This window comes from Pseudonaja textilis, chromosome 13 (genome assembly GCF_049901715.1).
Source record: "Pseudonaja textilis isolate UNSWEBS1 chromosome 13, rPseTex1.2, whole genome shotgun sequence".
Classification (NCBI taxonomy): Eukaryota; Metazoa; Chordata; class Lepidosauria; order Squamata; family Elapidae; genus Pseudonaja; species Pseudonaja textilis.
The window spans coordinates 12,451,922-12,465,326 of record NC_142002.1 but is presented as its reverse complement, the minus strand read 5'-3'; the positions used below and the strand labels follow the sequence as shown (position 1 = coordinate 12,465,326).

The following is a 13,405-nucleotide window of genomic DNA, read 5'->3' as shown; positions in this document are numbered from 1 at the left end:
TCTCCACTCTACACCTTCCGTCTGCCTTTCCATTACTTCATCCATGGGATTTGCTCCGATGATGCAAATGTGGCTCTTTTGTTGCTAACAAGACGACTCTTGAAGGGGGAAGGGAAGAAATGCTTAAAATAAACTCTCCTTTCCCAAAGAAAAATCTCTAGTAAACAATCTGATGTAACACGCTTCTCCAGAGAAATCCCTGGTGCTTTTTCCAGACCAAATGGAGAAAATCTCAGCCACTTTCTGCTCACAAGTCCCCAATGTGGAACTTAACTCTTGCTAAAGCAAAATTACCGGGCACAAAACTGTCCTTCAACTATTCTTCTTGCATTATGAAGTTCCTAAAAGTAAAGTTTCCCTTCTCACCTACATGCTAGTCATTTCTGGCTTCAGGGGGTGGTGCTCATCTCTGTTACAAAGCCAAGAGCTAGCACTGTCCAAAGATGTCTCCGTGGTCATGTGGCCGGCATGACTAAATGCTGAAGGCGCATGGAACGCTGTTACTAGAGTTGGTATGCAGCAGGTTCTGACCAGTTCTGGAGAACCGGTAGCGGAAATTTTGAGTAGTTTGGAGAACTGGCAAATACCCCCTCTGACTGGCCCTGCCCCCATCTATTCTCTGCCTCCTGAATCCCAGCTGATTGGCTGGGTCTTCTTTGGTTGCCCTACACAGGAGAACGGAGCTGGAAAGCAGGTTAGTGGGACTTTCCCCCAGGAGTGGGAAGGGAATGGGAATTCCCTTGCCACGCCCACCAAGCCACGCCCACAGAACCAGTTGTAAAAAATTTTTTGAATCCGACCACTGGCTGTTACCTTCCCACTGAGGTGGTCCCTATTTTTTTACTTTCATTTTTTACATGCTTTCGAACTGCTAGGTTGGCAGAAGCTGGGACAAGGAACGGGAGCTCACTCCGTTATGTGGCATTAGGGATTTGAACCGCCGAACTGCCAAACTTTCTGATCAACAAGCTCAGTCTTAGCCACTGAGCCACCGCATCCCTCCTATGAAGTTCCCTATTTAAATAATCATACCTCAGGATAGCCAATCTGTTATATAGGTTCCCAAATTGCTTCCTCACTCCTTAAGCTCTCATCGGGGAACACTGATTGATTTGCGATCACAATTGGGTCCACAATTTCCATTGCTTCAGCGTGACAGTTGTTCAGTGAGGTTTGACCCATTTCATGACCTTTCTTGTTTTGATTCAACTAAGTTGAATCGCAGCCAGTTGCTAAGTTAGTAACACAGTTAAGTGAATCTGGGTTCCCCCACTGACTTTGCTTGTCAGATGGTCACAAAAGGGGACCATGTGACTCCAGGGATCAGAGGTGGTGAATTCAGCAGGTTCTGACCAGTTCTGGAGAACCGGTAGCAGAAATTTTGAGTAGTTTGGAGAACCGGCAAATACCGCCTCCGACTGATTCCGCCCCCATCTATTCTCTGCCTCCCATTGAGTCCCAGTTGATCGGCTGGGTCTTCTTTTATTATTTATTGATTTGATTTGTCAATTGCTTGCAAGATAATAGGTATAAGTATAAACATGAGTAAGAATACGCGAAATAGGTACAAATAAATGGGGACAATAGGACAGGGACAGTAAGCACGATTGTGCACTTATGCACGCCCCTTGCAGACCTCTTAGGAATGGGGTGAGGTTAACAGTGGATAGTTTGAGGTTAAAGGAGTGGGGGTTAGAGAGTGTAACAACAGAGTCAGGTAGTGCATTCCAGGCATTGACCACTCTGTTGCTGAAGTCCTACTTTCTGCAATCAAGTTTGGAGCAGTTTACATTGAGTTTGTATCTATTGGGTGCTCTTGTGTTGTTGCAGTTGAAGCTGGAGTAGTCATTGACCGGTAGGACATTGTAGCAGGTAATTTTGTGTGCTACGCTTAAGTCCAACCGTAGGTGGCGTAGTTCAAGGTTGTCCAAACCCAAAACCTCAAGCCTGGTGATGTAGGGTATTTTGATGCAAGCAGAGCAGTGTAGTACTCTTCCCATGAAATACTTTGGTTGCCCTGCTCAGGAGAAGGGAGCTGGAAAGCAGGTTAGTGGGGTGGGGAGGGAATGGGGATTTTGCAGCATCCTTCCCCTGCCACGCCCACCAAGCCATGCCCACAGAACCGCTAGTAAAAAAAAAATTTGAATTCCACCACTGCTCCAAAACTCTCCTTGAGAAAGGCCCGACAGATGCGACCACGTCCATTACAAGCTCCAGTAATTCGGAGTGATTCCACTTCATGGCACTGCCTAGAAACCAACCCCGGATGCGGTTCAGGTATCCCTGGCTGAATTGTGTTCCCAGAGCGAAAGGCTTCATGCTCTCTCCGAACTGGAGTTAGCAATTTAGCACCATGGGAATCGCAGGAAGTTTCCCAACCCTTGGCATCCGCCTTTGCCAAGAGCCTGTCTTCTCCCTCCCCCTTCGCGCTCTCCGCGGCTTGCTTGGCTGGAAGAGCACAGGGACTCTGCCAGCTTCTCACAGTAATTACAGGGTGTTAGTTTTGCCTCGCTGCAGAAGATAACAATTCCCCCACACATCGGGGAACATGATTAGGGCTTGCAAACACCAAGAGCATTGGATGAATCAAGTAAGATAGTGCTGGATGTAGGGGCGGGGGTGTGTGTGTGGGAATGACAGAAGAAGGGTGGAATTCTGGAGAAAGGGCCTCCTTTAACGGAGTAACCTATGCCCTCTTCTTCTGCCCTAGATTCTATAATCTAGAGTAGATTATAATTTACTTTACACAAGTATTTAATATCATTTGGATAGAATAAAAGAGAAGAGAAGAGAAGAGTTGGAAGGGACCTTGGAGATCTTCTAGTCCAACCCACTCTGCTCAGGCAGGAACCCTACAGCACTTCAGACAAATGGTTGTCCAATCTCTTCTTAAAAACTTCCAGTGTTGGAGCATTTGCAACTTCTGGAGGCAAATTGTTCCACTGGTTAATTGTTCTGACTGTCAGGAAATTTCTCCTTCGTTCTACGTTGGTTCTCTCCTTCATTAGTTTCCATCCATTGCTTCTTGTCCTGCCCTCAGGTGCTTTGGAGAATAGCTTGACCCCCTCTTCTTTGGGGCAGCCTCTCAAATATTGGAACACTGCCATCATGTCACCCTTAGTCCTTCTTTTCATCAAACTAGATCTATCCAGTTCCTGCAACCATTCTTCATGTTTTAGCCTCCAGTCTCCTCATCATCTTTGTTGCTCTTATTTGCACTCTTTCTAGAATGTCAACATCTTTTTTACATCGTGATGACCAAAACTGGATGTAGTATTCCAAGAGTGGCCTTTCCAAGGCATTATAAAGTGGTATTATAAAGTAGGGAAGCCATGGAAAATGTTTTGCTGCCTGTCCATGGACCAGGGGTTGTGAACTAGACAGAGTGAGATGCCATAAAGTCTGTGAAATTTCTCTCAAAAGTGCTAACCGTAATTGCAAAAGGGCTCAATGAACTGAGAGCTATAGAAGGTTTTGTACAGTTTAATTTAAGCACAGCAGGGTTTTTATCTCTTTGCTTCTCAGGGTGTAGATAAATCTACTTATTTGCTGTTCCAGATCTCTCTCTCACGGCAGGGAAGCCAAAGCAGTGACATCAACTTCACAGTCTCTCATTGAGCTTAAGAACTTTTTATCCTGGAAAGACATACGTTACATCATCTTTTAAAAACTTGGGTGATGCAAGTAGTCCTTGACTTAACAATCATTCGTTTAAAATGGCACTGAAAAAGGGGACTTACGAACGTTTTCCACACTTAAGGGAGCCGCGGTGGTGCAGTGGTTAGAATGCGGCATTGCAGGCTAATTCTGCCAACTGCCAGCAGTTCGATTCTGACCAGCTCAAGGTTGACTCAGCCTTAATTGTAAGTGTTAGTCTATCCATGTCTGCACATTCTAATATTCTTTTAATCACACTAACACTTACAATTAAGGAAAAGGAAGAAACTGTATACTTTTTAACATGGCACTTATTTTATCAATGACTAGCTAATAAAAACAGAAGTTAGAAATATGTAGATGAAAAAAAGGACTAATGATATAAGGGAGTTTGTTAAAATGGATAACAATTATTATTATTATGACAGCATACACAGCAAATGAGATAACTATGCTGGGTTTTGTATCACAAATCACTAGTCGAACACTTCCCAAGCATTTAGGACTTCATGATGTATTGGTGGATTATGCGAGCAGATCCCAGTAAGGTGGCCTTCTGCAGCTGACCAATAGTGATCTTGTCAGCACCAATTGTTTTTAAGTGCTTGCCTAGGTCTTAGGCACAGCACCCAGTGTGCCAAGTACCACTGGAACCACCTGCACTGGTTTATGCCAGAGTCTCTGCAGTTTGATTCTCAAGTCTTGATATCTGGTGATTTTTTCAAGTTGTTTTTCATCGATTCTGCTGTCACCAGGTATGGCAATGCTGATGATCCACACTTTTTTCCTCTCCACAATTGTGATAGTTATTATTATTATTATTATTATTATTACTACTACTACTACTACTACTATTATTAGTAGTATTATTATTAGTATTAGTATTACTACTATTACCCTGTTTCTCCAACAATACGGCCTCCCCCAATAGGAAGTCCCAGCATGTTTTATAGGCATGAAATGAAATTAAGCCCCTCCCCCCAAATTAAGGCCTATATTAAAACATGCGAAATTGGGGGGAATGGTGGAGGGGCTTGCTGTTAGGAAGTACTTTTGTTGCACACCCGGATATGGTGCTGCCTGCGTTGACCCCAATATGAAGTGCCCCACCAACGCCGAGGTCAACATCCAAGCCATTGTTACCTGCCTGCCCGAAGATGCAAGGGGAGGGGGGAATTAAGTCACCCCCGAAAAGACAGCCTAGCCATTTTTCGGGGCTCAAAAAATAAAAAATAAGACCCGGCCTTATTATATGAGAAACACGGTAGTATTATTCCTATTACTACTACTACTACTATTATACTATTATTATTACTATTAGTATTATTAGTATTACTATTATTGTTGTTGCTATAAAACCAATGTAGTGAATATTGTTGTAAACACTTTGATTATTTCCTAAAAATATTCGCTCTAATTAAATCATGATTCCCGAGCCAAACTTCAAAAACCTTCAAAGGATTCATTAGAGGTGACATACTGGCACTGCCCTGTAGGAAGAACACAGCAGAACACAGCAAACTCCAAGACCAATAAACACAGACCAAGACTCCCAACCAATTAGGATGAAGGAAAAACCATTCTGGCACAGCAGTAGGCTAGCACCAAATTTAAAACAGAAACGGCTGTGAAAGACTGACTCACAGACGAACACAATACACAAGCCCAATGATGGCAGATGAGATTCTGTCAAAATGTCACGATAACTTTAAAAGCACAACTATAATGACGTGGGAAAATACCTGAACAAAGCTAAATACCATACATACCATACCAGTGTAAGCACGAAGCCAAAAGCACCAGCCTGAGGATGGTGAGTGGGACCTCGCCGAAACGTCGCCAAGATACTCTTAATCTTACACGGGAAAAGACCCGAACATACCTAGACCTACATACTTGTACCCGTGAAAATCTACAAAAACATATATAATAATATAATATATTTTATATATGTATGTGTATATGTGTGTGTGTGTGTGTGTGTGTGTATTCTTAAAATATATATATATATATATATATATATATATATATATATATATATATATATATATATATATATATATATATATATATAAGTTGACTCAGCCTTCCCTCCTTCCAAGGTCCAAGTTAAGCCAAATGCTTTAATACGGGGTTAAGTATCTGGAAAGCTGAGTTACTGCTCAGCCTCAGCCCACTTCCCTCCTCAACCTGTTGGCTCATGTTGAAAGAGTAATTCAGTACTTATTGCTACATCTACCCACAGAGACTCACGGGCAACTTTTATTGAATCAGATATCTCCTCCCGTCTTCATTCATGAGGATGCCCAAGCATCTACCCTCCCTGCCTGACAAGAGGCCTCTAAGGAGACCGATGATCTGCAAAGATTAGCACGGAAAGGTGTTGTTATTCGGGAGGCAAGATCAAGCAGGCTGGGGAAGAGAAATGTTCCCCGTGATCCTGACTTTGCTGTGCCACCCATTCCGAGCATGCCCTGACATCTTCAGGTGGCTGTGGGATAGGTTCTTAAAGGAAAATAGGAGGAATCCTTTGCCTGGGAAAGAGATCCAACTGTCAATCCTGCCAGATAATGCCATCAGTGGGTACTCTGTTTACTTTACTTTATTGTCATTGCACCTCGTACAACGAAATCAAACACCCTCTTCAGGGCACATCATGACCATGAAAATAAACACAAACACACATCCTTCACACTCCACACATTGCACTGAAAACCCCCGACACCGCACCAACACTGCACTATACAGTAGAATAAGCTCTGTAAGCTCTTGCTAGATTCCTTGCTCAATCTGTATCAGGTGTGAAGAATCAAGACCACACACGTTAAGCTTTTGGGCTCAATTATGGCCACAGGTTGAGGGTTACCTGTATTCTTACTGCCCCCTAAAGTGGTTCTAGAAAATTGATTGGTTCCAAAGCACCAGAAAAAGCAAGAGAAGAAACAATGGTTGGAAACTGATCAAGGAGAGAAGCAACCTGGAATTAAGGAGACAATTACCCAGTGGAACGGCTTTGCCTTCAGAAGTTGTGGGTGCTTCATCACTGGAGGCTTTTAAGAAAAGACTGGACAGCCATCTCTCTGAAATGGTACATAGGATCTCCTTCTTGGGCAGGGGGTTGGACTAGAAGACCTCCAAGGTTCCTTCCAGCTCTATTCTGATTGATTTGATACCCCAAACTGGAATTAAGGAGAAATTTCCTAACAGTGAGAACAATTGAACAGTAGTACGGCTTGCCTTCAAAAGTTGTGCGTGCTCCATTACTGGAGGGTTTTAAGAAGAAACTGGACAGCCAGCCACTTTGTCTCAAATTGTATAGGGTTGGACTAGAAGACCTCCAAGGTTCCTTCCAGCTCTATTCTGATGGATTGATGGGTTAACATATTTTGTAAACCCAGCCTCTGTCGTCTTCTCAAAGAGTGACGATGAGCAATAGGCATGGAACCATCATCAACAGCCATATTTGATTGGAAAAAATGTATTTTTCCTTTTCCTTAACATCTGGATGCAGGTCGGATAAGATTTCCTTCAGAAAGCTGAATGCTGTTTCCAGGCCATCTGGCTGCTTTCCACCTCGGATAATGTCTTCGTTAGAAAGTGGAGTCAGACTTTTAGATGCCCTTGGGCTGGAAATAGCTTTGCGGGAGTTGTAACCTAATTTCTGAAGCAAGGTAAACGGGCTAAAATGGAGCAATCTGATTAAGCAGAAATTAGCTAGATCCAGTCTGGTGGCTCCAGGAGGCCCCTTCACTATCATGTCCTTCAAGACTGTAGCCTACCTAGGTTTCAAACCTAATTTGGAAGCCCTCTTGCTCTTAAATAAGAGTATACCGCTAGATCAGGGATGTCCAACTCAACGCCCGGGGCCCGGATCCAGCCTGCAAGGTGCTTACACTGGCCTGCAGGGCTGCCCTGGGAACAGCAAAGGACCGGCCTGCAGTGTCCTTGCCAGTGAAAATGGAGCTTGGGAGGCCAGCAGGAGGCCCTCCCAAGCTCCGTTTTCGCTGGCAGGGGGTTGCAGGAGGCCGTCGCACCTGAAAACAGAGCTCGGGAACCCGTTTTCGCTGGCAGAGCACTTGGGCCACCACAGGCACCCCCAACATGAGTGACTTCGAGCTGGCCACGCCCCCTGGCCCCTCCAAGGTCAAACACAACCCTGATGCGGCCCTCAATGAAATTGAGTTTGGCACCCCTGGGTTAGAAGAACAGCCCTGATGATTGAGCAATGCATCATCTTATGTAAAGGGGGGGAAAAACACGAACCCATGAGAACAAGAAACCGGAACAAGACAGAGCTCATGGACACAAAGTGAGACTAATGAGGGGGAAGGAAGAACCAAAGGCAAAGCTTTTTGTTGTTGTGCTGCTGCTGCTGCTGTTGCTGGCGCCTGGGGAAATTATGGCTGCATTCCTGAAAAGGCTTTTATCCCTTGGAATGATTTGAATTTATGAGCACGGAGGGCTCACGGGTGCGTCCTGAGAATGGAGAAGCAAGACCGAGAGGAAGAGTGCGGGGAGGAAATGAACAATTTCTTTTAATTTGCCAAGGACTGAAATGCAAATCTAGGGCCTTAAGATAAATTACACAGGAAGAAGAGAAGAAGCACAATGAGGAGGAACGAACAGAGTTTAAGTCAAAACAACAACATTGAACATTCCCTGGGTTTAATAACAGAATGTTTTCTCTCCCTGCCACTAATACCACAACTGGCAATGAAACCAATGGGCTTCCAGTGATATGAACGGGAGTCTTGCAACCACAGGTCAACAGTCGCTTTGCCAGACGGGCAGCGATATCAATGGAATAAAATAATTGAAATAAAAATCATAAAATCCAGTGGACAAAATATCAGCCAGGTTTATTTTAAAAGGAGCGAGGCATTTTGTCAAGCATAGGGACAAAAAACAACAATAACACAGTGAGAAGGAGAGATTTAAAGGACCCCAAATGTCTCCTTTTCAAGACCTGAGCTCCATGTTCCGAGATGACCTCCCGTCTTCGCCCCAACTCCTACCTACCTAGCAGTTCGAAAGCATGCAAATGCGAGTAGATAAAGAAGTACCACTTTAGTGGGAAGATAACAGTGCTCTGTGATGTCATAGCAATAGTATTTAGACCTATATACCACTTTATACTGATTTACAGCCCTCTAAGCAGTTTACAGAGTTAGCATATTGCCCCCAACAATTTGGGTCCCCATTTTACCCACAGCAGAAGGATGGAAGGCTATGTCAACCTTGAATCTGGTGGGATTTGAACTGCCAACTTGCAGTTATCTCTCTCTCTCCCTCCCTCCCTCCTATATATTATCATGCTGGACTAGCAGAGTGAAATCTGCAGGAACTTTTTTATTTCTAAATGTTTAAGTCAACATTCCTCCTGGGAAACGAGGGGGAGATGCAGGGGCAGGCTGTTGCAAAACCAGAATTCAGACTGCCTTAAAAACCTTTCTCTAATTCAAGGGGGAGGCACATTATTGTTTCTTCCCTGTGATGGAAACAAATTAATGGACCAATGGTTTAACAAATACAAATATAAAACTGAAGACACATTTTCTGCATCCAACAATACAAAGCTCAGATTTTGCTACAGGAGCAACTGTAGGGAAAAAAACACACTGTACCTAACAAAGTCAAAACAGATTTTTCACGTATTGTCTAAGCACTTTACTGACAAAAGTATCTGAACATGAAAAATGGTGCCCTGCATTTTTTAATTAACTCATAATGATCTCTGGTTATAGAGGTGAGCAATAACCCACCAAGCCTGTTTACCAAAGTTTCATATAGATGAGATATCTATCACAGCTACATGATGCCTTTCTTGTATCACCTTTGATGCAGTGAAAATGACTATTGCCTTCCTGACCAGTTAAACAAACTAAGTTACTTGAAAAGAATGTCAAGATGGACTGAGGAAGGTTATCTTCAGGGTCCAGTGGGGTTCTTTCAAATAACTCTGCACCTTGTTAATATGAGGCTAAAATAACCAAACCCTTTTTTGCATCTTATAGCCGTGTACACATTTTTTGTTGGGTTCTCCACCACTTGTACTTGTGAGCTCTCATGCACCTAAATGAAGTCATCCTTTGCGCCTGGAGAAATAGCTTCAGCTGGAACTCTCTTTCCTCAGCTTGTCTAAAACATCCTCTGGAGTCAGCGGGGCCAAAATTTTCACAACTTTTTCTCGAGATTTACTCCCCTGTTTCAAAAACACAAGCAGGGATTAGGGATTCTGAAATGGATTCTTTCCCCATTGACTTGCAGAGGAAGGTTCAAGAGCCCAAGTTGAATAGTGTACCTTCTCCAGCACCACATCACTCTTCTTGACTTCGAGGACTTTAGAGAGGTAGCGACAGAGCTCTGCATTGGCTTCCCCTTCGGATGGAGGGGCTGCGATGGCCACGCTAACTGCATCAGTGGTCAGATCTGCAACAAGTATTTTAGGAGGTAAGCCATCACTTCTGTTAAACTGCTACCCTAAAATGCCTCTTTGGAATCTCTCACCTATATGTAACATCAACATTAGTATAGATATTTATAGACATAGCTGTGGAGTAGTTTAGCTGAAGCTTCTCTTAACCCACGCTCTTAAATGCCTCCCATACATAAAGACCAACATCACCATTTCAAGTGTTTCTATTATCTAAAGTAGAGTGAAAAAAAACCTCTCCTGTAGCTATTTATTGCAATAAGCAAACTGTTTGGATTCATTCAGACAACCCTCATTCTCAAATTATTTCTTTGAGGAAATCTTGCTGGGCCACAGGGCAAGACCTCTACCCAAAACCCTGTTGATGTTGCGTTATGTACTTATGCTCTAACTTACCTGTTACAGCATTTTGTTTAGATACTGGTTTGGCATGAACAGAGATAACAACAGAACCATTTTTATCCGTTGTCACTGGAACTGGGAGAACAGAAGGCTTTACAAAGTCCTTGGTCTGTGCTTTCCCCTTAAATCAAAACACAAAATGAGTCCTTGACAGTGAGATGGGCATATAAGTTTAATTAATAAACAACCATCTTTCCCACCCAACATCCCTCCCTCCCTCTCATTTATTTGCTGCCAGGGCTGTTTGATCATGGAGAAAGTCAACATATGGGGTGGCTTGGAGTTGAAAATGATGTGATGGCACATAACTATGGTGACCTTATTGTTTTGAAAAGGGGCATTTGGGCAAACCTGAAAGAGAAGCAAATCTGAAAGAGGTTCCCAAAGATTTAAAAAAAAACCCTGCTTTGCTTTACAAAAGAAAATTCAAGAGCAAAACCCAGAAAGTCATTAAATTAAATAAATCTAAAGGACTGGCCTTTATAATAAAGGATGCATGGTCACTGTACATATAATAATCATTGTTTGAGGGCACTCAGTGTTCCATCCATTCGAGGTGGGTAAAATGAGGACCCAGATTGTTGGGGGGAATAACAGGTTAACTCTGTAAACTGCTTAGAGACTGTTGTAAAAGCACTGTGAAGCTGTATGTAAGTGCTATTGCTATTCCTTCCTTCCTTCCTTCCTTCCTTTTTAGCTCACTCTCTTATTCCCTTTCTCATTCTCCTTCCTGGTGGCACAGTACTTAGTGTCATATTGCAATCTAACTCTGTCCACTGTCAGGAGTTCGATCCTAAATGGCTCAAGGTTGACTCAGCCTTCCCAGGTAGGTAAAAGGAGGGCCCAGATTGTTGGGGGGGGGTCAATATCCTGACTCTGTAACCGCTTAGAGAGGGCTGTAAAGCAGCATATAAGTCTAAATGCTATTGCGCAAAAGAAACGCGAAGTCACTTTTTTCCAGCTCCCATGGAAAACGGGGTGCCTCTGCAGACACCCCCCAACCCTGAGCAGGAGCAAAGGCTGCCTCCCCCCCATTGCATTGGGCCCCTCAATTATCCCAAGGGCCCGTCCTCCCCAAAGGGACGGGTTCCGCCCCTTTGCGCTCATCTTGGCTGTGGGTCACTCCAAACCCGGAAGAGCAGCGTCTCCAGGACTGCCAGACTACAACTCCCATCATCCCTCCAAGGGGGAAGCAAGGTAGGAGACGAAGGGGCTTGTAGTTCAAGCGCCCGTGCGAGGCCTGCAGCCTTTTCAGCGGCGTCCCCACTCCGGGCCTGACCTTCCGGGGCATCGCATATCCCTGTCCCGCGGCAGCCCAAACCGGAGACCCCGAACGGCGACAGAAAGCCGGAAAAGCCCAACCCAGCATCGCGGGGGTCTGCGTCACTTCCGCCTGTTCTTTCCGATCGGCCCTGCTCTTGAGAGATAGAAAAAAGTAGAGGCGCTTCCCGAATGCTTTCAGCTGCGGGATAGCTTTTAGCAAAAGCTGCGGAGGAAGCGAGCGGTTTTTAAGAGCACCAAGCTCGGATGGGTATCCAAGTTTGGCCATTAAAAAAAAAGATTCCTACGACTAGGTGAATTAAATTAATTAAATTTGTAAATTAATTAAATTTAAATAGTCTTGAGAGCTGAGTGCAAGGAATTTCATTTTCATGGATCCCGATTAATGTAAATTTAAAGTGACAATGTTATTCTATTCTATGATAATGATCACTATTGTATGTACACGGAGAGCTTGTGCACTGGAGACAAATTCCTCGTGGGTCTAAACGCACTTGGCCAATAAAGAATTCTAATTCTATTGTTCTAAATTACATTTATAAAGCAGGTCTAGATTTTCAGCGTCTGGGCATCTTCACACTGCACATAGAGTCATTTCAAAATCTAACAGAAAATTCAGAGCTAGTTCAGCAGTGTGAACTTAGAATTAAAAGGCTGGAGGTGGGATATTGGTTTAGGATGATGTATTGGCCATGCCCATTGGCCTTAGTTCAATTTTTCTCAAACTTGAAAACTTTTCAAAAGATGGGTAAACTTCAATTCCGCCTGGCTGGGGAATTTTGGAAGTTGAAGTTCACACATCTTAAAAAGTTATCAAGTAGGACAAACACCGGATTAGTTGATGGCTCAATGTGTTGTACAAACTGAAAAAGGATTTAGTCTCAAGTGCGTTGGGTAAGGCTACCCTAACCTGCCAAAAAAGAAAATGTATTCCTGTAGCCATTAATTCTCACATTCAGAGGGAGTCCTTAAATAATAGCTGAGTTTGAAGATTTGCCCACTCAACTATCCAGAGTGTTAAAGTAGCCTTCCACAAGAATGTCCTTCCTGTTAAGACCACAATGCCCATCATTGGACAATGGAAGATTTAATTTAATGCACACTGTATAAAGGGCCATTGCTGCCTTACGTGCTTTGAATTTCACTAAGTCTGCACCTAGAATTCCAATACATTCCTAGGTATCCCGGGGCCTGTGTATTTTGATTATAACTTATTTTTATTGTTTCTTCAGTCATGTATTTTTGTGCTTCTGAATCTAGTTACATTTTGAATACTTATGGCCTGCCACGTAAGCAGATCTAGAATCAGAAACCAGTTATATTACTGCAGGCAGGATTAAGATCATTGTAATCATAGCCAAAAGCTTCTATAGGATAGTTAGAATCCAAAACTGATAATTAGTATTAGGGATGAGGGTTTGCAATTGAATAATTTTGACTCCCAAGCATCATCTATAGCAAATGTGCTTTTCAGTTTCACCTCTTCAAATATATCCAGTATTTTCAAGTAACTTTACATGCCAGCTAGAATATCCTAGCAGAAAACCCTCAGCAAAGTTAACTTTATAAGCAGAAACTGAGACTTAAGGGTTTAAGACTGCATGAACTGGTAAGTAGTAAGCAAAATCTGAG

At 43.3% G+C, this 13,405-nt stretch overlaps 1 protein-coding gene across 3 annotated transcripts; it reads right to left on the bottom strand.

Annotated features, from left to right (window-relative positions):
• Positions 1–3,467: 3,467 nt before the first annotated feature.
• Positions 3,468–11,915, bottom strand: C13H15orf40 (chromosome 13 C15orf40 homolog). 3 transcript variants are annotated; one of them, XM_087941391.1, is made up of 5 exons: positions 11,772–11,915; positions 10,487–10,613; positions 9,959–10,086; positions 9,730–9,859; positions 3,468–3,636 (listed from the first exon to the last, which is right to left on the bottom strand). In XM_087941391.1, exons 1-4 carry the CDS (start codon positions 11,859–11,861, stop codon positions 9,767–9,769), a joined length of 438 nt encoding a protein of 145 aa, XP_087797517.1. In that variant the 5' UTR covers positions 11,862–11,915; the 3' UTR covers positions 3,468–3,636; positions 9,730–9,766. The 3 variants fall into 3 exon arrangements, with proteins under 3 accessions (XP_087797517.1, XP_087797518.1, XP_026565575.1); XM_087941392.1 differs by lacking the exon at positions 9,730–9,859; XM_026709790.2 differs by lacking the exon at positions 3,468–3,636 and having other exon boundaries at positions 8,496–9,859.
• Between the last annotated feature and the right edge of the window lie 1,490 nt (positions 11,916–13,405).

Coding starts and splice junctions, on each gene's coding strand:
- C13H15orf40 (XM_087941391.1), bottom strand. CDS start 11,861: ATGCTGGGTTGGGCTTTTCCGGCTTTCTGTCGCCGTTCGGGGTCTCCG. Junction 10,614..11,771: donor GATATGCGATGCCCCGGAAG/GTCAGGCCCGGA, acceptor TTTTGATTTAAG/GGGAAAGCACAGACCAAGGA. Junction 9,860..9,958: donor GTGATGTGGTGCTGGAGAAG/GTACACTATTCA, acceptor TTTTTGAAACAG/GGGAGTAAATCTCGAGAAAA.